We start from the raw sequence: 26,295 nt of genomic DNA, 5'->3' as shown, positions 1-26,295 counted from the left end.
ATTCACCGCTAATACTCATACTTGTTAACACTCCCAATTTTCCCAGGAGACTCCCAAAGTTCAGTGCCCCTCCCGAAAATCTCCCGGAGCAACAATTCTCCCGAATTTCTCCTAATTTCCACCCGGACAACAATATTGGGGGCGAGCCTTTAAGGCACTGCCTTTAGCATTCTCTGCAACCTGGTGGTCACGTCTGCTTTTCCTCCATACAAACAGAGTGTCGGCCCAGTCACATAATATATGCGGCTTTAGCACACAGTGAATGCAAGGCATACTTGATCAACAGCCATACAGGGCACACTGAGGGTGGCCGTATTAACAATGCCAACACTGTTACAATATGCGCCACACTGTGAACCCACACCAAATAATAATGACAAACACATTTCGGGAGAACACCCGCACCGTAACGCAACAGAACAAATGACCCAGAACCCCTTGCAGCACTAACTCTTCCGGGACGCTACAATATACAACCCCCCGCTACCACCAAACCCCGCAGGTCCCTTTTAAAAGGTTAATCTGTTCAACCCTGGCCTGTGGTTTTGTTCAATTTAAAATTTTGGCCCACTCTGTATTTGAGTTTGACACCCCTGGCCTATGACTACCAACAACTACCTGCTACTCCCTACTACTCAGTACTACCTCCTACTTTCAGTACCTGGGCTGTTCCTCCGCAGGTGAGCCATGACGATGAAGATGATGAGGATGAAGATGCTGCAGACGTTGCTGAATGCTGCGACCTCTCCTCATGCAACGCTGCAGCCGGCTGTGGAGAGTAGCTCCGCCCTTGCCTGCCGGTCGTAGCTTAGCTACAGGGCGAGGTCCCACGGGGAAACCAAGGAATGGAGCGAAAGGAAAAGAAGGAAAGGAAAAAGGAGAAAAGAAAATGGTTTCATGCAAAATCTTCCAAACAAATGAAAAAAATGTTTTCAAAACAATCAAAAACGTCCAGTAATATTAATCAGAATTGATGATGAGATACAAGCGTCATCAGCACGCCGACGCTGGTTGCTATTGGAAACCAGCCGGGAGTGGGCGGGGCTCTGGTGAACTCATTTGCATGCAAGGAGGGGAGGTCCTTACACACGGCGTCATTGACGGCGGACAGGGCGGCGGCGACCTCGCCTGCCTGCTCCAGACGCACCGATTGGTCCAACAGAAGCTCCGCCTCCGACAGACGCTGCTTCAGATTGTCACCTTCACCTTTAAAAACACGCACGCACGGACACAACAACGTGCATATCAGTCACATAACAAATAAATAATTTACTCCGAACTAGTGTGTTCATTATAATAACAACAATTACTTTCAAATATCTGACAATGCAAAGTGAACATAGCACAGCATTTTACATGAGATCCAATCCAGAAAACACACAAAGGTCACACTTTGTGGATATTTTATAAAATGTCCAAATACAACACATAATTCAAAATTAAACCCAATTAAATCTGATTGAATTAAAGGAAGTCTTTAAGGAAAAACAAACAAGGTGGGAGTAGAACTATTACATACTCTTAATATCCAATTATATGAATATATATAAAAAAAATAAAAAAAATATATATATATATATATATATATATATATATATGGAATGCCCTCCCAATAACAGTTAGAGATGGTACCTCAGTTGAAGTCCCATCAAAACTCATTTGTATACTCTAGCCTTTAAATAGACCCCCTTTTTAGACCAGTTGATCTGCCGTTTCTTTTCTTTTCTCCTCTGCCCCCCTCCCCCTTGTGGAGGCCAGGGATGAAGCGCTGGCCCCACCGTGAACTGGACTCTCACTATTATATTAGATCCACAATGGACTGCACTCTCACTATTATGTTGGATCCACTATGGACTGGACTCTCACTATTATGCTGGATCCACTATGGACTGGACTCTCACTATAATGTTAGATCCACTATGGACTGGACTTTCACAATATTATGTTAGATCCACTATGGACTGGACTCTCACTATTATGTTAGATCCACTATGGACTGGAGTCTCACTATTATGTTACATCCACTATGGACTGGACTCTCACTCTTATGTTATATCCACTATGGACTGGACTTTCACAATATTATGTTAGATCAACTATGGACTGGACTTTCACAATATTATGTTAGATCAACTATGGACTGGACTCTCACTATTATGTTAGATCCACTATGGACTGGAGTCTCACTATTATGTTACATCCATTATGGACTGGACTCTCACTATTATGTTAGATCCACTATGGACTGGACTTTCACAATATTATGTTAGACCCACTCAACATCCATTGCATCCGGTCTCCCCTAGAGGGTGGGGTTTACCCACATCTGCGGTCCTCTCCAATGTTTCTCATAGTCGTTCACATTGACGTCCCACTGGGTTGTGAGTTTTTCCTTGCCCTTATGTGGGCTTTAAATCAAGGATGTCGTTGTGGCTTGTGCAGCCCTTTAAGACACTTGTGATTTAGGGCTATGTAAATAAACATAGATTGATTGAGTGATATATATATATATATATATATATATACATATTAGTATACTTTAGCCCAATGCAGCCCCACCCCCCCAAAGTCAAAAAACTTTGGACACCCCTGGATTAGACTCACGTAATGAGGGGCGGAGCCACAGAGTGACCAGCTGATCATTTGTTTGAGCGCCAGAATAACAAAGGAAACTAAAAAACATTTCCAACATGTTCTCTATTGTGTGAGGCTCAGTCCTCGCTTTCAGCCCAGCAATGATGAACACTCTGGTCAACACATCTGCTGACACACACACACACACACACACACACACAAGTTATTGTATTTGTTACATTGAGGGAGCCCTTCAAATGTTTACACACACTTGTTATTTCACATGTTAACCAGAGGGGGAGCACTTTTAAAAACCACACACCAAACTTTCCCTCCTGTGTGAGCGTGGATGTGAATGTTGTCTGTGTTGGCCCCAGCGGTGAGATGGCGACTTGTCCAGGGTGTACCCCGCCTTCCACCCGAATGCAGCTGAGATAGCACACAGCACCCCCCGCGACCCCGAAAGGGACAATTGGTAGAAAATGGATGGATGGACACAGTCAATTTAACCCCCCCCCCCCCCCTTTGGAACCACACTAATTTTGATTGATTTTACCGTATTGGGACCATGATTTATGTCATCACCTGTTCACACCTCGTCATATGGAAGGTACTTTTCCCTGTTGACGTCCCACGAAGGGTAAAAATACAAGAACACACACACACACCTTTGTGGGGAGTTATTGTCTGGGTTTAAATTTATAAACATTGTATGACTGAAAGGGGAGAAGTGTGTGTGTGTGTGTGTGTGTGTGTGTGTGTGTGTGTGTGTGTGTGTGTGTGTGTGTGTGTGTGCGTGTACCTTGGATCTGCAGCTGGTCCAGGTCCAGGTACTTGCTGGGTCGCGGGTTGAAGCCGAGCGCCGCCTCCCTGTCTTTCTCCTGCTGCCGCTGCCGCTCCTCCTCCCGCGCCCTCCTCAGCACCTCCTCCTGCAGCTGGTCCAGCTCGCTGCGGCCCGCGGGGGGCGCTGTTCACACACGTCGGGGACATGGAGCATGCTCGTCAGCAGGGACGCAATCGGCCGCCGACATAGAGTCAAACTCCTACCCGGGCTCGCCCTGGAGGCGGAGGAGCTGGGGTCTTTGGGCCACGTGTTCTTCCATGGCGGTCCCGAAGAGGGCGACGTCTTCGCCGCGCACTTCCTATAGGGCGGACAGATGTGAAATGAAGTGAATTATATTTATATAGCGCTTTTTCTCTATTGACTCAAAGCGCTTTTACGTAGTGAAACCCAATATCTAGGTTACATTTAAACCAGTGTGGGTGGCACTGGGAGCAGGTGGGTAGAGTGTCTTGCCCAAGGACACAACGGCAGTGACTAGGATGGCAGAAGCGGGGATTGAACCTGGAACCCTGAAGTTGCTGGCACGGCCATTCTAACAACCAAGCCACATCCTAAAAGATTGACATAAATCGATATCAATATATATCGCGATAGACACGCAATAAAAAAAGTGTCCAATAAATAGTTGTATTTCTTCTTAGTGGGAAGAAAGAGGAAGTATGGAAGCAAGGTTGGCTCTCCTTCTCTGGTAACCGAGCAACCCAGGTGATCAGTAATGAGTAGGAGTGACACGCTAACAGCCACTCAGGTAACAGTATCAACTAAAGATGTCCGATAATATAGGCCCAGTCACATAACATCTACGGCTTTTACACACACATAAATGAATGCAACGCATACTTGGTCAACAGCCATACATGTCACACTGACGGCGGCCGTATAAACAACTTTAACACTATTACAAATATGCGCCACGCTGTGAACCCACACCAAACGAGAATGACAAACACATTTCGGGAGTACATCCGCACCGTAACACAACATAAACACAACAGAACAAATACCCAGAATACCTTGCAGCACTAACTCTTCCGGGACGCTACAATATACACCCCCGCTACCACCAAACCCCGCCTTCCCCCCCTTCCATCTCCCGAATTCGGAGGTCTCTAGGTTGGCAAGTATGCTCTAATACAGGGGTCTCAGACATGCGGCCCTTGGGCCAATTGCGGACCACGAAAGGTTATTTTGCGGCCCCCACCTTAATATGAAAGTTTAATGTTAATGCAGCCCGCAAATTTTATATAAATGGTGCTTGACAGCGTTGTGTGCGGAGCTGGAGGAATCTACCAATCTACCAATGGGCCGAACATTGACGTCACCTGCATTGTGATGCAAGGAGAGAGACGTTTTTCCGCTTTTCCACTAGACCCGCACAGGCTCTTCCTGCCTCCCTCGCTCGCCCGCCTACTCGCTCTCTCTCTCTCGAGTGCTGTCTGTGTCGTGGAAATTTCTTAAAGACGATCCTTTAGTGACAAATAGCTTTAAAATTATTTATTAAAGTAAGAAACAAATAATAACAAGCTTTGCAAAGCGAGACCAAACCAGAACGACACATCCGTTCGTTCCAGCTTGTTCTCACTCCTTTAGAATTTGACATGACAATTATATATTCTCAGAAGTCCCACCCTCCATGCTCATTAACATACAGTACCCCAGTGGAATGAATGCCCAAGGTCCTGTCAAGGGGAGAGGGTGTCGTTTGCCCAGAAGGTGGGGGGGTCACTCAGGAAAGGGGAACAATTTAGCTCTGTTGGGGGTCAGGAAGAGGAAAAACACATGCCCAGGTCAACTATAGTCCACATGTCACATCAAAGACACAGGACACAGAGCTTGATCAGATAAGAGATCTCTTGCTAAGTGTCACATTCCTGAGCCCAATAAACAACTTTTGGTACCCAGTTCAAAGAACATCATCTATTTAAACGAGTATAAGTAATTTTACTATCACATCTGTCACTGTGTGTGTGTCTCTCTCTCGCTCCCTCCCCCAGCGCCGGGGAGATGAGCGGTCCGACAGCTTCCGAAGCACTCCGCCAAAGGACCGAGCGACAATACAAAACCGTGGTGCACTGGACCCCAGCGCTGATACTCTGAAAGAGAGTCGCTGGGCGAATCGGACGTGTTACACGACAGTCATGATGTGATTGTGCTACCGTAACTGTAAACTCCAGGGCAATATGCGCTCGACATTACATTTCTTGAAACCAGCAAACTTATACTAAAAACTAATTTCTTGTTCTTAATTAATGGAAAGGCAACAAGGCCAGCGCTTGTTACTCTTGGGGTCTCCTAGCCGCTCAGGTAAAGCATATGGCCTAAAAATGCATTTTTCCATCGACAACAAGACATCATCGCGCCAAGTGCGTGCTCTTTCAATCAATTTTTTAAATTGTAATTGTGGAGAGGCGGAGCCGGCAGTCCGACAGCGAGGCGGGGCACCCCAGAGCCCCCTCCAAAATGGCGGCGAAAAGGCGGGGAGGGCCAGCAAGCAGCGAGGCGGGGGCACGCCGAGATCGATGCCGCAATTATCATCAGGTGCATGGACAGCCTAGCTGGGCACAATTAAGTAATCCTCTCGAACTGTGTAAAAGGGCAGCATATGGCGTCACATTAGTGCCAAAAATCCAAGCGCATAAAAACTGTTATCGTGCGCTGATTCTCCACTTCGTGCGCGCGCGCGACACCCTTTTGCGCGCGTGTAGTGCCTTTGTGTGCGCGTGCGGCGCCTTTTTGCGTGCGCGCGGTGCCTATGTGCGCGCGCGCCGTCTTCGTTTTGGCACTTTGCGGGCGGTTATTCTTTTTGTTTGGTCAGGCAAAAATAGCTGAGGGCCAATGCAAAAAACTCAAACTATGGAAAATTAGATATCAGCCCAGATCAGTATAGATGGCAGAGTTAAAAATATGTATTTCAAAAAACAACAAAAAAAGCTAGCTCCATACATTAGGCAAATTAAATCTGAGAGATAATAGTGTAAGACTTACTTGTTCAGCCATGATAGCACCATGAAAACCTGACATTTATAACAAATCAAACCGTTTGAAATGAGTTGAAAATTGAGCAAGTTATGGTTATTTAAATAGTACATATTCCTTGACAACTATGTACTGGGCGGGGCCAGCTGCCTGAGGTAAGATGGCCGCCACGTTGCCATTGACTGATAGCGCTCAGAGCCAATCAGAAAGAAGGGGCCGTCTAACCATTCCCGCCCCCAAAGTGCCAAAACAAACATGAGAGCGCGAGGAGAGATGCCAGACCGAGACGGAGCGCGCACATATAGGCACCGCGCGCGCGCAAAAAGGTGAATCGCGCGCGCAAAATGGCACCGCGCGCGCGCGCTGAAGCACCACACGCGCGCGCTGAAGCACCACACGCGTGCAAAAGGGTGTCGCAAGCGCGCGCGAAGTGAAAAATTAGCGCGATAACTGTTTTTATGCGCTTAGATTTTTGGCACTAATGTGACGCCATAGCAGCAGCCGTAAAAAAAAAAAATAATGCATTTTGTAAAAGTCAAAGTATAGTATTTCCCGTAGTTGTAGTGGGTATTAGGATCATCTCAGGGAGCGCATGTTCCATATTCCAAGCTGTTTTAAAGGGGAACATTATCACCAGACCTATGTAAGCGTCAATATATACCTTGATGGTGCAGAAAAAAGACTATATATTTTTTTAACCGATTTCCGAACTCTAAATGGGTGAATTTTGGCAAATTAAACGCCTTTCTGTTTATGGCTCTTTTGGCGATGACGTCAGAACGTGACGTCACCGAGGTAATACAGCCGCCATTTTCATTTTCAACACATTGCAAACACCGGGTCTCAGCTCTGTTATTTTCCGTTTTTTCGACTATTTTTCGGAACCTTGGAGACATCATGCCTCGTCGGTGTGTTGTCGGAGGGTGTAACAACACTAACAGGGAGGGATTCAAGTTGCACCACTGGCCCGAAGATGCGAAAGTGGCAAGAAATCTGCCGCCAGACCCCCATTCAATGTGCCGGAGTGTCTGCACATTTTACCGGCAATGACAGACATGGCACAGAGATGTATGGATAACCTGCAGATGCATTTGCAACAATAGTCAACAAAATCACAAAGGTGAGTTTTGTTGATGTTGTTGACTTATGCGCTAATCAGACATATTTGGTCGCAGCGTGACTGCCAGCTAATCGATGCTAACATGCCATGCTAATCGATGCTAATATGCTATTTACCGGCGGTGCTAAAGCAGATATGGCACAGAGATATACGGCTAACCTGCAGATGCATTTGCAACTATATTAGGCTTCCTTCCACCCACTTTTAATGCGAGAAAAAACACTTACCAATCGATGGATTTAAGTTGCTCTTGAATGTGAGTGTGAATGTTGTCTGTCTATCTGTGTTGGCCCTGCGATGAGGTGGCGACTTGTCCAGGGTGTACCCTGCCTTCCGCCCGATTGTAGCTGAGATAGGCGCCAGCGCCCCCCGCGACCCCGAAAGGGAATAAGCGGTAGAAAATGGATGGATGGATAGTGCAGGGGTCGGGAACCTTTTTGGCTGAGAGAGCCATGAAAGCCAAACATTTTAAAATGTATTTCCGTGAGAGCCGTGTAATATTTTTAACGCCGAATACAACGGTCAGGTTAAAACACTGATGACGCCTATTAAACAGACAAGAAGCAAGTAACTAAACAGAGACAGTATTCAATTTAGCTCAATGAGGAGAAACGCGCAGAATTGTACCCTTGTACAGTGTTGTCCCATGCTCTGACAAAATATTTCTACGCCTCCTCTTTTATTTGGACTTTCCCTGATTGCAACTAAATGCGTGCATTTTTAAGTAACGCCAACATTTTTAGAGTATAAAAAGTCCTTATTCTTTTTAATAACATTGTTATTACAAAGCTACCCAACATTAAATAAAATACTTTTGACCATTTTTGAACAGGTGCGGTAGAAACAGATAGATGGCTTAAAATGCATGAGAATGTTTTATAATGTGAACATTGTTTTTAACAATGGGATTACCAGCGGAATTATTAATTTCTTATCGTGTTAAGCAATGTCAGCTAGAATTTATCTGAAAGCCAGATGCAGTCATCTTAAGAGCCACATCTGGCTCGAGAGCCATAAGTTCCCTACCCCTGCTCTAGTGTCACAAGATGCGAAAGTCCTGATCGTTTGGTCTGCACATTTTACCGGCGATGCTAACGCAGCTATTCGGCCATGCTATGGCTATGAATAGCGTCAAAAGCTATTCGCTCAATAGCTTCAGTTTCTTCTTCAATACTTTCATACTCCAACCATTCGTTTCAAAACATGCGTAATCTGTTGAATCGCTTAAACCGCTGAAATCCGAGTCTGAATCCGAGCTAATGTCGCTATATCTTGCTGTGCTATTCGCCATTGTTTGTTTACATTGGCAGCACTGTGTGACGTCACAGGAAAATGGATAGTGTCTTCGCAGAGAGCGAAAAAAAGGCAATTTAAAGCTTTTTTTTTAGGGATAATCCGGGACCGGTAAAATTTTGAAAAAAAATTAAAAAAATACAACAAGCCACTTGGAACTGATTTTTATTGTTTTTAACTCTTTTGAAATTGTGATAATGTTCCCCTTTAGGGCATGTTAAAAAATATAATGAACTTGGTCCCATCAATTTTGTACCGCTTGTCCCTTTTTTGAGGTCGCGGGGGGGTGCTTGAGACTATCTCAGCTGCATTCGGGGGGAAGGCGGGATACACCCTGGACAAGTCGCCTCCTCATCTGATGCACTTTGTGACTTCAATAATAAATACGGCACTGCCATGTTGGCACTTTTTTCCATAACTTGAGTTGATTTATTTTGGAAAATGTTGTTACATTGTTTAATGCATCCAGCGGGGCATCACAAAAAAATTTGGCATAATAATGTGTTCATTCCACCACTGTATATATCGGTATCGGTTGATATCGGAATCGGTAATTAAGACTTGGACAATATCGGAATATGGGCAAAAAAAGCCTTTATCGGACATTTGAAGTTGGCTGGACTATTGCGCAATGATCTGACCTTTCTCCCAGGCTGAGATCCAGGCTGGTGGGACTGCCGCTGTTCCTCTCGCTGCTCTCGTAGCCGCTCTCCATCCTCTGGATGAGCCTGGGAGGCGGGGCCTGCTCTCTACCGCCCCCTGCCGGGAGAGTCCAGGAGGAGACGGACGCCGCCCCCCGATTGGCCGTGTAGGCGGCTCCGCTGCCGCCGTCCTCCGAGGCGAGACCTCTCTCCAGCGGGCTGTAGCCGGCCTGCCTGCTCCTCCTCTCCCTGGCGAAGATGCTGTCGATGTTCAGCGCCTCCCTGCGGGGCCTCCACGCCGGCCGGGGCCTGCCCGACGAGGCGGATTTGGATTCGGAGGCGATGGCGGCGGCCGGCAGGGAGGCGGTGGAGGAGGAGGAGAGGGGCCGGCTGTGGAGGATGCTGCTCATGGTCTCCTTGAAGTCCCGCAGGAGGTTGCCTGAAGAAGACCGAGGGGCTTGGCGAGGAACCTGCTGCTCCTTCAGCGTCTCCCCTGCAGGAGGGAGGAGTAAGAGGGGGCCACTTAAGACAATTGGCAGGAAAAACAGCGGGATGAGAGATGATGTCACATGATCCAACATGGCGGATGACGTCCACACAGACTAGTCCATGCCTATTTTTCAAAACCTGCCGCCGCCCACACGGGGCTTAGCTCCGCCTACCCTCACTGTGGTAACCGGCTGACGAGGCTCCCTGGTCGGCTTTAGATTGCCGGAGGCGCCTCCTGTCTCTGGCCCCGCCTCCCTTCCGCGGAGCGGCGTCCGTCCCGTTGCCTTGGCGACACAAGCGTGTTTCAAATAACAAACCGTGAGTTAGAACCCGAGTGTGACAAATGAGTTGATGAGCATGGCGGCGATCAGGGAGGCGGGGCGCGGGGCCGGCACCCACCTACGGCATCCAAGCTGCAGAGCGAGGCGTGGCGCGGCCCGTCGGGGCGTGGCCGGCGGACGGCGGAGGCCTGGGAGTCATGCTGCCAGTGGGGGGGCTGCCGGGACGAGGTGCTCTCCGTCGAAGAGTCGGTGCGAGTGTCGCTTGAGATTGACGGCTCGCGGCCTGGGAAAGGGGGGGGCGGGGTTAGTGAGGGAGTGTGTGGGAGTACACACAAGTACACACCACTAACACTACACCACGGGTACCACTACAGTCACGACAACAAACACTTCCAAGTGGCTAGCTACAGCACTACACGTACTACCACTACTACAGTACTACGAGTACCGTAAATTCCGGACTATAAGCCGCTACTTTTTTCCTACGCTTTGAAACCTGTGGCTTATAAAACGGTGCAGCTCATTTATGGAATTTTAATCACCAATGGCCATAATGCCAATAGTTTTTTTATTAAAACACACAAAGACACTGAAATGAAGTCTTCTCTCATTTAGTGCTTTCAGCCAGAAGTAAAAGTACCATATCGTCATCTTACCGTCCATAGCGTTTCTACTTTACACTATAACTAAACCAATTCTTACTTATTGACGCGTCCCATTGTGTGATGTCTGTAAAAGTGTTTTTGTGCATATTTGCACGTGCTATCGTAATGTAATCAAGCTAGAGTTGATAGCATTAACTAATACGCTAACACGTTTACGAGTATCTGTGTTAGGATTAATAACTTACAATGGCATTATTTTGTGTATTATTTCAGTTTCATAAAATCCTCAGTAAACTCACCAAACACGTCACAGTGGAAATATTGATTAATGAAACTATTACTCCAGCATTTCTACGAGTATTGCCGAGAATTCCGGACTATAAGTCGCTAATAAATGGATTTGTTTTTGCTGACGACCATAATGCAAATAGTTTAAAAACAAGACAAAATAAAGACACTGAAAAGGTCTGGTATTGTTTGTGCTATGGCGCCATCTTTTGGACGAGTTCGCTCACTGCAGGTACTGCATTGTCCCACTGTGTAGACTGAGCTTTCGACCGGAAGTACAATTGCCATTCAGTCTTCTCGTCGTCCGTAGCGTTTTAACTCGTATAGGTTCTTCATTCATCTGTTTAACTGATTGGAAAGCGAGCCTCCGCAGCTCGTGGGTCTAAGACGATGGCTTCCGTTTTGTTTGATCAGCCGTTTTACTGCCGTGTTACAGACATAGTTAGGAAACAACTGTTGTATGTAAATACACATTTACTAAATATTTATGTGTATATAACTAATTTTACAACAGTTTATAGTCCAGTGTGGCTAATATATGTGAAAATATTATTTTCTTCTAAATTTTAGTGAGTGTGGCTTATACAGCAATACGCTCTATAGTCCGGAATATACAGTACTAGCATTGCTACTACTACAAGTACTACTGATGCCAGTGTAGTTACCTGATGGTGCGCTGCTGTGCTACTACTACGACTCCTAGCTGTGTTGTAGTTACCCGAGTCCTCGCTGTCGTAGCACGCCTTGGTGATGTGCTGCAGATCCCGGGCCGACACGGGGGTCCCGCGCGGGTCGGCGTACAGCAGCAGGAGGGGCTGGTAGTGGCCCTTGATGCAGCGCGACACCACGTCCTTCCACTTGGGACCGATCTTTGGGAGGAGAAGGAAACGTGTTTGTGGCGTGTCGTCCTTACACCTTTGCTCCAGGTGGGTATTGTACATATTTGGACCCGATTCCTAGTACTTGACGGTACCAATTTTCACTACTTCTGTGTGTGTTAATACATATTATATTGAAAATATATGTATTCTGTACTGCAATTATTCATCAATTTTTTTCTGTGCCAGGATCGGCCTCTAAGACAGGGACAGGTGTGTAGATGGCCCAGGTGGGCATTGTTGTCTAATCACCTGTCGCCCTTATTAGCAGCAGCCGGTATGAGATACGTAGTTGGAGTTGGAGTGGGAGCCAGAGACAGAAAAATACATATGCTGCAAAGTAAAAGCCTGGCAGAATTGATGAAAATAAAACAGTGTTATACCCTGAATGAAAGTGGGTGGGGGTCCGAAGAACGCACTAGAGGGCAACCTCAACAGAGGTATTTATGATAACTGCTATCCAGGTGATATATCTTGTGTTATTATTTTTTATCATTTGCAGGGATGACATAACAATAAGTCATTGTGTGAATGCTCCAAAACATTCACACATGCTTTTCTACACGAAAATGCATCTATTTATTATTCTTGTACTTTTTCTTCTTCTCCGGCTCTACTTTCCACATGCCCCCCCCCTAATTCAAACCATTCCAACTTCTCAAACTGTTCAGCTTATTCAGGAATCGTGGGCTTTCCCTTGACAAATTCCCAAAAAAATCACTGATTTCCCAGAAATCCAGGTTTTCCGGGAAATTTTTCCCATTCAAAATGAATTGGCCATTTTTCAGACTTCCATCATTTCCACATTTTTCAACCGATTCAAACCATTACACCTTCAATGTATTCCACCCATCCTGGACATTCAAACTAAAGGGAAAAAAAAAATTCCAGGACTTCCCAGAATTCCAGTTTTTTTCACCCTTTTCTCTGTCGACTCTACCGTGATTTGATTAACGTCGACAAGTTGGAGAGCCATTTAGTGGTCAATTGTACGGAATCTGTACTGTACTGTGCAATCTACTAATAAAAGTTTTAATTAATCAATCAAAGACTACGCCTTCCACATTTTTCAACCCACTTCAATCGTGCCACCGTCCAAACATTCCTCTTAATCAGTACAAAAAAAATAGTTGTTTTTTAAACTGGAAAAATTCACAGTTTTGCGGAAATTCCCACACAAGGTTGCAACATTGTTTGTCAAGGCTCTCTGCTCTCCTTTTCTCGCACATTTGACCCTCTGATGTTCTGTGTAACTACACTCTGTCCTCCTCCTGTCTAGGCCTGGAAAATCTCTCTGCCAGTTTCTGCATCCCACAGGAATCCTTCTTTTGTGTTTTTGCACCTGCGGTTCCCACACAAGGTTGCAACATTGTTTGTCAAGACTGTCTGCTCTCATTTTCTCGCACATTTGACCCTCTGATGTTCTGTGTAACTACACTCTGTCCTCCTGTTTAGGCCTGGAAAATTTGTCTGCCAGTTTTTGCATCCCACAGGGCTTCTTCTTTTGTGTTTCTGCACCTGCAGTTCCCACACGAGGTTGCAACATTATCTGTCAACCCTGTCTGCTCTAATTTTCTCGCACATTCAACCATCTGATGTTGTGTGTACATACACTCTGTCCTCTTCCTGTCTAGGCCTGGAAAATTTCTCTGCCAGTTTCTGCATCCCACAGGGATTCTTCTTTTGTGATTCTGCACCTGCAGTTACCACACAAGGTTACAACATTGTTTGTCAACGCTCTCTGCTCTCATATTCTCGCACATTTGATCCTCTGATGTTCTGTGTACCTACACTCCCCAGGTCTAGACATCTTATATGTAATAGAAATATGTAGGGAGGAGGGGTGTATGGTGTGTGGTCATTAAAAATATATTCTGATAAATGTTCTTCACAGAAAAGGAGTCAAAATCCGTGAGTCTCAGTTTGAAAAATTAATTGTGTCATTTTTCTTTTAATAAAAATGAAAAACGGGTCCCAGAGACCCGAACACCACACAAGGGTTAATTGTTTACTTACTCATTTATATTTGTATTCATGTATTCAGTGTTGTGTTACAGAAAGAGTCATAACACACGTGTTAGTAGTTGCTGCGACACGAAAAAAGGGGTAGGATGGGTCAGCGCTGCTTCTACCTACTCCTATCCGGACACGCTGTGATGGGAAACTGCAATTATGGGATGTATCATATTGTAATTGTATGTTCGGCATCAACTGGCATCTTGAATTTACTTAAAACATCATGAACATAAACAACAACATCAATCTTAGCTCTTAAAACCTATTTAGTATCAGATAATAGTTTCAGTCAGTTAGTTCCCACCTCAGCAAAGATGTGCCGTCTGCCCGGAAAACATCACGCAGCAGCCGAATAAAAACAAGTTGGTCCTTGAGACAACCGTTTTTTTTTTTTTGTTGTTGTTCTACGGAGATCTATAAATTTTCTATTTCAACTTTTCCTTCCGTCTTCAAAAACAATCCACCTCCAGCTCCGCGGATCCAAAACTTGTAGCGCCAATTGTGCGGCGGAAATAACGAGACTGCAGCGTGGGCAAAAGAGTGTGTGTGTGTGTGTGTGTGTGTGTGTGTGTGTGTGTGTGTGTGCGTGTGTGTGTGTGCGTGTGTGTGTGACCACACCCTGGGTTCTGTCCAGCCGCACTGGTAAAACAATGGCGGGAAATCCTTGTTTGGACAAGCAGCGGCGAGTGAGGCGGCCGGAGAGCGCGGGGCAATGTGATTGGACGGGAGCGGGAGAAGAAGGGATCGGAAGAGTTTGAAAAAAGATGACGGGTAGAGGAGGAATGTGGAGAGAAAGGGAAGGAGGAAGAGAAGTGAGGTGTGAAAAACATTCAACGTTTCGTCACGCTTTCCGAGCGATACCGACATGTTTGGTTCCATACTTTACCCATGATGCACGTCTGCAGTGGACTATACTATATGTGTGTGTGTGAATACATACATATATATAAAATATATATATATATATATATATATGTATGTATAATGTGTGTTGTAGATATGTGTATATATATATAAATATATATATATATACATATACTGTATATATATATATATAAAAAATGTGTTTTATATATATATATATAAAACACACATTAAATGTATGTATATGTAGATATACACATATATACATATATGTACATATACATATATACACACACATATTAAAGTACCACTGATTGTGACACACACTAGGTGTGGTGAAATGTGTCCTCTGCATTTGACCCATCTCCTTGATCACCACCTGGGAAGTGAGGGGAGCAGTGGGCAGCAGCAGTGCCACACCAGGGAATCATTTATGGTGATTTAACCCCCAATTCCAACCCTTGATGCTGAGTGCCAAGCAGGGAGGCAATGGGTCCCATTTTTTTGTCATCTTTGGTATGACTCGGCCTGGGTTTGAACTCCCAACCTACCGATCTCAGGGCGGACACTCTAACCACTAGGCCACTGAGTAGGTATATACTGTATATACACATATACATATGTATATATACATATATGTACACATATACACATATATGCAATATATGTATATATATATACATATATACATATGTATATATATATATATATATTCACATATGTATATATATGTATATATACATATGTATATATACATATATAATATGTATATATGTATGTACATATACATATATACATACATACAGATACTGTATATATATATACATATATATACACATATATACACATACATATATATACACATATACATATATATACACATATACAAATACATTATTTAAAATTCCTACAAAGTGAATTCCTGAATTTTTTTTCACATTCTGTCTCTCACAGTTGAAGTGTACCTATGATGAAAATTACAGACCTCTGTCATCATTTTAAGTGAGAGAACTTGCACAATCGGTGGCTGACTAAATACTTTTTTGCCCCACTGTATATATATATATATATATATATATATATGTATATATATATATATATATATATATATATATATATATATATATATATATATATATATATATATAAATGCATATATATATATATATATATGTATTTATATATATATATAAATACATATATATATATATATATATATATATATATATATGTATTTATATATATATATATATATATATATATATATATATATATATATATATATATATATATATATACATATATACGATTTACATAATACATGTTATCGGTATCGGCCGATCTCATTCGTGGATGATTGATATCGGAATCGGTAGCATAAACTTTGATTGAAACATTCCTGATTTTTTTTTAACAAATTATCATAAAAATGCGTCCTGTGATGTTTGTGAAAAATGTAAAAGTTTAGATGGATTCAGACGTACCTCCTTGACGTGTGCGTCATCAAAGTACATCCAGCGTCGGATTTTGGTTTGGAAGAAGAAGGTGGAGTAGTGTCGGCCGTAGTAACACACCATGCCCACTAGGTAGAGCTCCGCCTGGCGAGCTTTCTCCTCCGTCACCCTGTAGAACAACTGCAGGGAAGACGTCGTCGTCATGGTTACGCCGCACCTACGTTAGGTGAGGTTTAAACCCTAATGTAACATAAGTGATACATAAGTTTTTCGGACCTCAACATCATCAGTGTCGTTAGTGGTTTTCTAAAAAGCATGACCTATCAGATCAGATGCATGTATTACACGAGATAATTGGTTTATTAGAGGGCTCTCCAGTCACGCCTGATTTTTGAAGAGACACTTTGCCACATTTGAAAGGGATACGTAAAAGAATGTTTTTAAATTTTACTGACACATCAATATGAACAGTTAATCTGCTGATGCAATGTGAAATTACCTAATATTTCATAATGTATTTTATTTATTTTGTCACAGCGGTGTTAAAAAAGTGTGTATCAAATTTGAGACAGCAGGTATAAAGGGTAATGTAACTCTTAAATTAGTCAATTGACATTTTATTGCATTTCAGGCATTATAAATACCATCGTCGTTATATATTTTCAACAAATATATTTACATTCCAAAATATGGTGTATTTAGAGGTAAAATATACATATACAATTAAACAAATATAATGTTTACTTCACAAAATATGGAGTATTTAGAGGTAAAATATACATAAAGAATTAAACAAATTTAGTGTTTATATTACACAATATGGTATATTTAGAGGTGAAATATACATATACAATTAAAAAAATATAATGTTTACTTTACAATATGGTTTATTTAGAGATAAAATATACATAAACAATTAAACAAATATAATGTTTACTTCACAAAATATGGAGTATTTAGAGATAAAATATACATAAAAAATTAAACAGATTTAGTGTTTATATTACACAATATGGTATATTTAGAGGTGAAATATACATATACAATTAAAAAAATATGTTTACTTTACAATATGGTTTATTTAGAGATAAGATATACATAAACAATTAAACAAATATAATGTTTACTTTACTTTACAATATGGTATATTTAGAGATAAAATGTACATATACAATTAAAAAAATATAATGTTTACAATACACAATATGGTATATTTAGAGGTAAAATATACATATACAATTAAACTAATATTTTTGTCTTACACAATATAGTGTATTTAGAGGTAAAATATACAGATACAGTAATACAAATATAATGTTTACATTACAATATGGAATATTTAGAGATAAATTATACATATACAATTAAACAAATATAATGTTTACATCTGCGATGAGGTGGCGACTTGTCCAGGGTGTACCCCGCCTACCCCCCGATTGTAGCTGAGATAGGCGCCAGCGACTCCAAAAAAGGAAATAAGCGGTAGAAAATGGATGGATGGATGTTTACATTATACAATAGGGTGCATTTAGAGGTAAAATATACATGTGCAATTAAACAAATATAATGTTTACATTACACAATATGGTGCATTTAGAGGTCAAATATACATATAAAATGTTCTGTATTATTTTGTGGTGATCACTCAGTGTGTGTGAGATAATAAATAATAGCTTTCTGATTCTTATGAGAAAAAAAAATGTATTTTTTTGTCGATGACAAATAATGACGACATGGAAGATCCTTTGAAAACGATAAAAATTTGAATTTAAGCTTTTATTGTTTGGAACTTACATGATAAATATTTCTGCGTATTGCACTATGTTTTGGTTGTTATAAAAATAAGATAACAATATATTTTGTGACCTGCTGTGTCAAATATGATACACATTGACTTTTGCAAAAAATAAAAATTGATTTTCTCAGAAGGAGCAATAAAAGCTCCAGTTTGAAATAATAGGACGTTTCTGTCCGTTAGTGAGTGGTAGAGACATGAAAGGGTTAAAGACGCACGTCTCCCAGGTGCAGGCAGGTGCCCAGCGTGTGGATGACGTCCTCTGCCAGGTTTGAGTGCTCCGAGTCCCAAACCAGACCGATGGTGATGATCTCTGGACTGTTGAGGAGGACGCGAGCCATCCTCAGCTGCTGGCCGCATTGACTCTGAGGGACAGTTGCAGGAGTTAGTGTGCCAGCTGTGCCAGCTGTCCCAGGTTTCCCAGGTGTCTTCTTACAGGACAACTGCGCAGGTCGCCCATGCTAGCGTTCCTCAGCAACTCCCCAAACATTCCAGGGGTGGCGTTCTGTCGGGACTCCAGCATTTTCACCGCCTGGTTGCTGAGGACAAGGTGAAGGTGAAGGTGAAGATAAAAGTGAGGGTGAAGGTGAAGATAAAGGTGAAGATGAAGGTAAAGATGAAGGTAAAGATAAAGGTGAATATGAAGGTGAAGGTGGAAATAAAGGTGAAGGTGAATATAAAGGTGAAGATGAAGGTGAAGGTGAAGATGAAGATAAAGGTGAAGGTGAAGATGAAGGTGAAGAAGAAAATGAAGGTGAAGGGAAAGGTGAAGATAAAGGTGAATATGAAGGTGAAGGTGAAGATAAAGGTGAAGGTGAAAATAAAAGTGAAGGTGAATATAAAGGTGAAGGTGAAGATGAAGATAAAGGTGAAGGTGAAGAAGACGATGAAGGTGAATATGAAGTTGAAGGTGAATATACATTTGAAGGTGAAGATAAAGGTGAAGGTAAAGGTGAATATGAAGGTGAATATAAAGGTGAATATGAAGGTGAAGGTGAAGATAAAGGTGAAGGTGAAAATAAAGGTGAAGATGAAGATAAAGGTGAAGGTGAAGAAGAAGATAAAGGCAAAGAAGAAGATGAAGGTAAAGGTGGAGGTGAAGAAGAAGATGAAGGTAAAGGTGAAGGTGAAGAAGAAGATGAAGGCGAAGAAGAAGATGAACGCGGAGAAGAAGATGAACGCGGAGAAGAAGATGAAGGTAAAGGTGAAGGTGAAGATGAAGGTGAATATGAAGTTGAAGGTGAATATACATATGAAGGTAATGGTGAAGATAAAGGTGAAGGTAAAGGTGAAGATGAAGGTGAATATGAAGGTGAATATAAAGGTGAATATGAAGGTGAAGGTGAAGGTGAAAGTAAAGATAAAGGTGAATATGAAGGTGAAGGTGAAGATAAAGGTGAAGATGAAGGTGAAAGTAAAGATAAAGGTGAATATGAAGGTGAAGGTGAAGATAAAGGTGAAGATGAAGATAAAGGTGAAGGTGAAGAAGAAGATGAAGGCGAAGAAGAAGATGAAGGTGAATATGAAGTTGAAGGTGAATATACATATGAAGGTAATGGTGAAGATAAAGGTGAAGGTAAAGGTGAAGATGAAGGTGAATATGAAGGTGAATATAAAGGTGAAGATGAAAGTGAAGGTGAAAATGAAGGTGAAAGTGAAAGTTAAGATAAAGATGAAAATGTAGAAAGTGATTGATAAAGTGAAGATAAAGGTGAAGGTTAAGATGAAAATGAAGGTGAAGGTAACGATAAAGGTGAACGTGAAGATAAAGGTGAAGGTGAAAATAAAGGTGAAGATAAAAATAAAGGTGAAGATAAAGATGAAGATAAGGGTGTAGATGAAGGTGAACATGAAGGTGAAGATAAATGATCATAAAAGTGTGATTTATAAAACTTTAACTACATTAAAATGACCATAAAAGGGTGATTTATGACACTTTACCTACATTAAAATGACCATAAATGTATGGTTTATAACACTTTAACTACATTAAAATGACCATAAATGTATCATTCATAACACTTTAACTACATTAAAATGACCATAAATGTATGGTTTATAACACTTTAACTACATTAAAATGACCATAAAAAGATGATTTATAACACTTTAACTACATTAAAATGATATATCAGCACCTGGAAGTCGCAAAATCAGCTGTTCACCTAGTGGGTTTTTTTTGGGGGGGGGTTTAAATAGGGAAGTCCTTCTTTAGCTTGTTTTATCATATATTGCTGCCTTTGCACCTGTGAAGGTTTACTTTTTTGTATGTACATTAAATCAACAAAAAAATCTTGACTTTGGAGCAATGTTCACAGACTCTAGTATTTGGCTCTGTATTGGATGCAATGGTTTTCCGTATTTGGACCATGATTTTGGCCCCAACTTGTTCACAAATCCTCATATGGAAGGTACTGTATTGTATTTGTTCATCCTATGTTTACATATGGGACGCGGGTTGTCTTACGTCAGCACCTGGAAGTCGCAAAATCAGCTGTTCACCTGGCCGTTTTTTGGGGAAATGTATAGGGAAGTCCTTCTTTAGCTTGTTTTATCATATATTGCTGCCTTAGCACATGCCAGAGTTTTACTTTTGTATGCACATTAAATCAACAAAAAATCTGGACTTTGGGGCAATGTTCACGGATTCTGGTATTTGGTTCTCTATTAGATGCAATGGTGTTCTGTATTTGGACCATGATTTCGGTCCTAACTTCTTCACCGGTCCTCATATGGAAGGTACTGTAGTGTATTTGTTCATCCTATGTTTACATATGGGACGCGGGTTGTCTTACGTCAGCACCTGGAAGTCACAAACTCTGCTGTTCACCTGGCCGGTTTTTTGGGGGGATGAATACGGAAGTCCTTCTTTAGCTTGTTTTATCAAATATTGCTGCCTTTGTACCTGCCAAAGTTCTGCACATTAAATCAACAGAAAATCCTGACTTTGGAGCAATGTTCACAGACTCCAGTATCTGGCTCTCTATTGGATGTAATGGTTTTCCATATTGGGACCATGATTTTGGTCCTAACTTGTTCACCGGTCCACATATGGAAGGTACCGTAGTGTATTTGTTCGTCCTATGTTTACATACCTGTATAGGACTCGGGTTTTCTTACATCAGCACCTAGAAGTCACAAACTCAGCTGTTCACCTGGGCGGTTTTTTGGGGGGATGAATACGAAAATCCTTCTTTAGCTTGTTTTATCAAATATTGCTGCCTTTGTACCTGCCAAAGTTTTACTTTTGTATGCACATTAAATCAACAGACAATCCTGACTTTGGAGCAATGTATGATTTACAACACTTTAACTACAGTATCTAGTATCTAGCTCTCTATTGGATGTAATGGTTTTCTATATTGGGACCATGATTTCGGTCCTAACTTGTTCACCGGTCCACTTATGGAAGGTACCGTAGTGTATTTGTTCGTCCTATGTTTACATACCTGTATAGGACTCGGGTTTTCTTACATCAGCACCTAGAAGTCACAAACTCAGCTGTTCACCTGGCCGTTTTTTTGGGGGGATGAATACGGAAGTCCTTCTTTAGCTTGTTTTATCAAATATTGCTGCCTTTGTACCTGCCAAAGTTTTACTTTTGTATGCACATTAAATCAACAGAAAATCCTGACTTTGGAGCAATGTTCACAGACTCTAGTATCTGGCTCTCTATTGGATTTAATGGTTTTCCATATTGGGACCATGATTTCGGTCCTAACTTGTTCACCGGTCCACTTATGGAAGGTACCGTAGTGTATTTGTTCGTCCTATGTTTACATATAGGACTTGGGTTTTCTTACATCAGCACCTAGAAGTCACAAACTCAGCTGTTCACCTGGCCGTTTTTTTGGGGGATGAATACGGAAGTCCTTCTTTAGCTTGTTTTATCATATATTGATGCCTTTGTACCTGCCAAAGTTTTACTTTTGTATGCACATTAAATCAACAGACAATCCTGACTTTGGAGCAATGTTCACACTCTAGTATCTGGCTCTCTATTGGATGTAATGCTTTTCCATATTGGGACCATGATTTCGGTCCTAACATGGAAGGTACAGTAGTGAATTTGTTCGTCCTATGTTTACATATGTGACGCGGGCTGTCTTACTTCAGCACCTGGAAGTCGCAAAATCCGCTGTTCACCTGGCGGGTTTTTTTGGGGGATGAATAGGGAAGTCCTTCTTTAGCTTGTTTTATCAAATATTGCTGCATTTGCACCTGCCAAAGTTTTACTTTTGTATGCACATTAAATCAACAGAAAATCCTGACTTTGGAGCAATGTTCACAGACTCTAGTATCTGGCTCGCTATTGGATGTAATGCTTTTCCATATTGGGACCATGATTTCGGTCCTAACTTGTTCACCGGTCCACATATGGAAGGTACCGTAGTGTATTTGTTCGTCCTATGTTTACATATGTGACGCAGGCAGTCTTACTTCAGCACCTGGAAGTCGCAAAATCCGCTGTTCACCTGGCGGGTTTTTTTGGGGATGAATAGGGAAGTCCTTCTTTAGCTTGTTTTATCATTTATTGCTGCCTTTGCACCTGGCAAAGTTTTACTTTTGTATGCACATTAAATCCACAAAAAATTTTGACTTTGGAGCAATGTTCACGGACTGTAGTATTTGGCTCTCTATTGGGTGCATCACCGGTCCTCATATGTAAGGTACTTTTCCTTGTTGATGTCTCAAGAATGGTAGAAATACAAGAAGAGACGCACAGACACACACACAATTGGAAGGTGTTGCAGTGTGTGAAGCTTACCACAGCGAGGTGGTGGAGATATAATGGACCATCTGAATAAAGGGTAGCGGGTCTGAAGATGCTCCGCAGCTGCTGCACACACACTGACACAAAAACACACTATCATCACGTGACAACCCACACACACAAAGGGTGTGTCCGCTCGCCTCACTTGTTCATAGAGCGTCATGGCAAACTTCTGGTGAGGGATGCAGTGTCTGGCAGTGCAGATGTCTTCTTTGGACTCGTCGGCGATGTGGAAGTGGATCCTCATCAGGATGTTCTCCTGCCACAAACAAAAGCGGCGTCAAGAGACATCCGCCTCTGACGGACGAGCAGTGGACGCCTTACGAAGCACTCGGCGGCGTCGTCCATGATGCCCAGCTGGAACCTCTGCTCGTCCTGGAAGGTTTTAGCCAGGGCGCTTCGGAGGGCGTCGGAGGGCAGCACGGTGTCACTGCTGTACTGGAACTGAGCAAAGATGTTCTGGAAGGACAAACACAACGTGCGATAGACTCAGCCCATATTTGGCATTTCGACATATATCAGTATCAGCCTTTTTTCGCGTTGATAAAAAAGTGACTGAATTGTTTCAAATTTTATCATTCTCAATAAACAATACCGCCCCTGAATCGTATGGACAACCTCAAATTCTGTATCGAATCGCTGTTAAAAGGAATCCTTACAGTCCTACTTACAATATATTAAGTCCATAAAGTGTTATAAAATTGTATAAAATGGAGTAGATGAGCGGACCGCCACAATCAGATCATCATAGGGGTGTAACGGTACACAAACAACAAAATATAAAATTTTTAGTTATTTATTTACCAAATTTGTAAACAATAGCATAACATACATATACACACAAGGTCCATTGCCAGGGTTAATGTGGTCAACATATAAAAAATAAAAACCAAATGAGATAAGGCTCAGAATGGTTTCTTAACAAAACCTTTCTACATATAAAGTGCTTTTTTTGATTGATTGATTGAAACTTTTATTAGTAGATTGCACAGTACAGTACATATTTAAGTACAATTGACCACTAAATGGTAACACCCCAATAAGTTTTTCAAATTGTTTAAGTCGGGGTCCACGTTAATCAACATTAAACTGCCTCCAGTTGTTGCTCAGATGAAATAAAATGACAAAACTTTTCTTCAAACAAATAAAAAGTGCAACATTAAACAGTTTCAAGTCAACTCAGCCTCCGATTAACTTTTCTTCCCCCTCAGCCTGACTAACTTGGCACTAAGAGGATATATGGGCTCATTGTTCTTCCACCATAGAAGCAGGTCAAAATCCAGTGTTAATGCGACCCCGAACGGGACAAGCGGTAGAAAATGGATGGATGGATGGTGTTAAATGTGCTGCTACAAAAAAATGTGTTATTGCTTTAGCCCTGCCTGTTTGGCCGAGGAGAGGCTGCTTGAATGCGGTGTTTGGATCACGCTCCTCTTTCTCTTCCTTAAAGCGAGGTTGACTTGGGGGTGGTGCTGCTTCAAAGGGGTTAGCATGTTTGACGTGTTGGCAGAAGAATACCCTACTGCTGCTGAACAATGTCGGCAAACCTCCGTCCTCCATTGTTGTATCGCGCCGCTAAGCCGAAGTGTTCCCAAAGGGGAGATGTTAACGAGGCAGGAGGGTCTTCCAGCTCTGGCTTTTGCATGTTGTCCAAGCCCGGTTGCTGCTAGCCAGACGTGTGTTGTGCCTCGCTCTGCATTGTTTACACAACGTGCGGTGCGCTACCTAATATGTCCATGTGGAAACTGGTTTGGTACCCCTCCGAACCGAACCGAAACCCCCGTACCGAAACGGTTCAATGCACATACACGTACCGTTACACTCCTACTGTTACCCCATACTGTATGATCGGTGTCAGAGCTTGGTCCGCATTGCCGGCGGTAAGTCGGACCCGTTTCCACTGAGGGTTGGACTCCGCCAAGGCTGCCCTTTGTCACCGATTCTGTTAATAACTTTTATGGACAGAATTTCTAGGCGCAGTCATGGCGTTGAGGGGATCCGGTTTGGTGGCTGCAGGACTAGGTCTCTGCTTTTTGCAGATGATGTGGTCCTGATGTCTTCATCTGGCCAGGATCTTCATCTCTCAATGAATCGGTTCGCGGCCGAGTGTGAAGCAACCGGGATGGGAATCAGCACCTCCAAGTCCGAGTCCATGGTTCTCGCCTGGAAAGTTCTAGAAGGGTTCTATGTCTGACTCCCACTCTTTCTCCTTTCCTTCTGTGGGTGCCGTAAAACGTTCTCCTTTGCAATCTGATGTTATTTGAGTACTCAAATAAATTCTTAAAAAGACTTCAGTTTCCTCTGGACATTTCTTGATGGACTAATAAACACCTGTCCAGCTGACGTACACTATTCATGTTTGAAATTACTTTTACTGCAAATAAATATTGGTAACAAATATCGGTTATCGGCCTCCTTGACTACTAATAATTGGTATCGGCCCTGGATCTCTAGCATGCTGTACTGAAACTGAGCAAAGATGTTCTGGTAGGACAAAGAAAACATCAGCTTGCGTGTAGGACATCGGTCACCTTCAGAGCGCAGAAGATGCACGAGTCTTCCATGCACTTGTGAGACGTCAGCTGCCTGAAACTGCGGCGGAAAATGTCCAAGTGCCACAGGACCTGCAAGACACACAAGTTGTACATCAGCAAAGTCAGTGGAGGAGTTGTCTTCTTCGATTCATAAACAATTATTTGTGCGGCCCTACCACCACATTTACACTTCACACACTTACAGAAATCACAAAAATATCCTCAAATTAATGTACACTTATTTTACCGAAAGTAGTGTGCACCGGTATGTAAGCCCCTCCCACAAAATTTTAGAAGAAAAAATTAAATGTTCCCATATATTAGCCACACCGGACTATAAGCCCCAGACATAGAGTATACGTTGTGAAAAGAGTTATTTACCCGGAAATATTTTGTAAATCTGCAATGAGGTGGCGACATGTCTAGGAAGTACCCGGCCTTCCGCCCGAGTGCAGCTGATATGGGCTCCAGCGACCCCCCCCCACCCCCCGCGAACCCGAACGGGACAAGTGGTAGAAAATGGATGGCTGGATGGATATTTAGTAAATGTTTATTTACACACGTGTTTGTAAAACGGCAGTAAAACGGCGGATCTAACAAAACAGAAGCCATCGGTCATGGACCCACTAGCTGCGCAATTTAGCTCTCTAATCAGCTAATCGGACGACTGAAGAAACCGCACGAGTAAGAACGCTTTGGACGACCAAAAGACGGAACGGCACTTGTGCTTCCGGTTGAAGGCTCAGTCTAAACCAGGGTTCCCCAAACTACAGCCCGCCAGAGTCTAAAATCCGACCCGCAGGAAGTCCCAAGTATAAGTATATTTATTATTTTTATTATTATTTTCTTTTTAAATCTGTCCTTTCTAA

General features: G+C 42.4%; 1 protein-coding gene across 5 annotated transcripts in view; it reads right to left on the bottom strand.

Annotated features, from left to right (window-relative positions):
- The window catches only part of LOC133559616 (inactive ubiquitin carboxyl-terminal hydrolase 54-like), a 54,722-nt gene that overhangs the window by 7,353 nt on the left and 21,074 nt on the right, over positions 1-26,295 (bottom strand). For 4 of the 5 annotated variants that reach the window (XM_061911539.1, XM_061911540.1, XM_061911538.1 and 1 more), the window contains exons 4-18: positions 25,424-25,516; positions 23,217-23,351; positions 23,038-23,151; positions 22,887-22,969; positions 18,555-18,657; positions 18,337-18,483; positions 16,354-16,503; positions 11,830-11,980; positions 10,337-10,501; positions 10,111-10,221; positions 9,449-9,941; positions 3,622-3,716; positions 3,377-3,541; positions 1,087-1,206; positions 662-812 (exon numbers count right to left, since the gene is read on the bottom strand). In XM_061911539.1, coding sequence (XP_061767523.1) covers positions 662-812; positions 1,087-1,206; positions 3,377-3,541; positions 3,622-3,716; positions 9,449-9,941; positions 10,111-10,221; positions 10,337-10,501; positions 11,830-11,980; positions 16,354-16,503; positions 18,337-18,483; positions 18,555-18,657; positions 22,887-22,969; positions 23,038-23,151; positions 23,217-23,351; positions 25,424-25,516 — 2,276 coding nt within the window. Of the gene's footprint in view, positions 1-661; positions 813-1,086; positions 1,207-3,376; positions 3,542-3,621; positions 3,717-9,448; positions 9,942-10,110; positions 10,222-10,336; positions 10,502-11,829; positions 11,981-16,353; positions 16,504-18,336; positions 18,484-18,554; positions 18,658-22,886; positions 22,986-23,037; positions 23,152-23,216; positions 23,352-25,423; positions 25,517-26,295 lie in introns of those variants that run through there. The other variant, XM_061911542.1, reaches the window with a different exon arrangement.

This window comes from Nerophis ophidion, linkage group LG09 (genome assembly GCF_033978795.1).
Source record: "Nerophis ophidion isolate RoL-2023_Sa linkage group LG09, RoL_Noph_v1.0, whole genome shotgun sequence".
Classification (NCBI taxonomy): Eukaryota; Metazoa; Chordata; class Actinopteri; order Syngnathiformes; family Syngnathidae; genus Nerophis; species Nerophis ophidion.
Note: the sequence above shows the minus strand (reverse complement) of the source record. Positions and strands in the feature narration are given on the sequence as shown.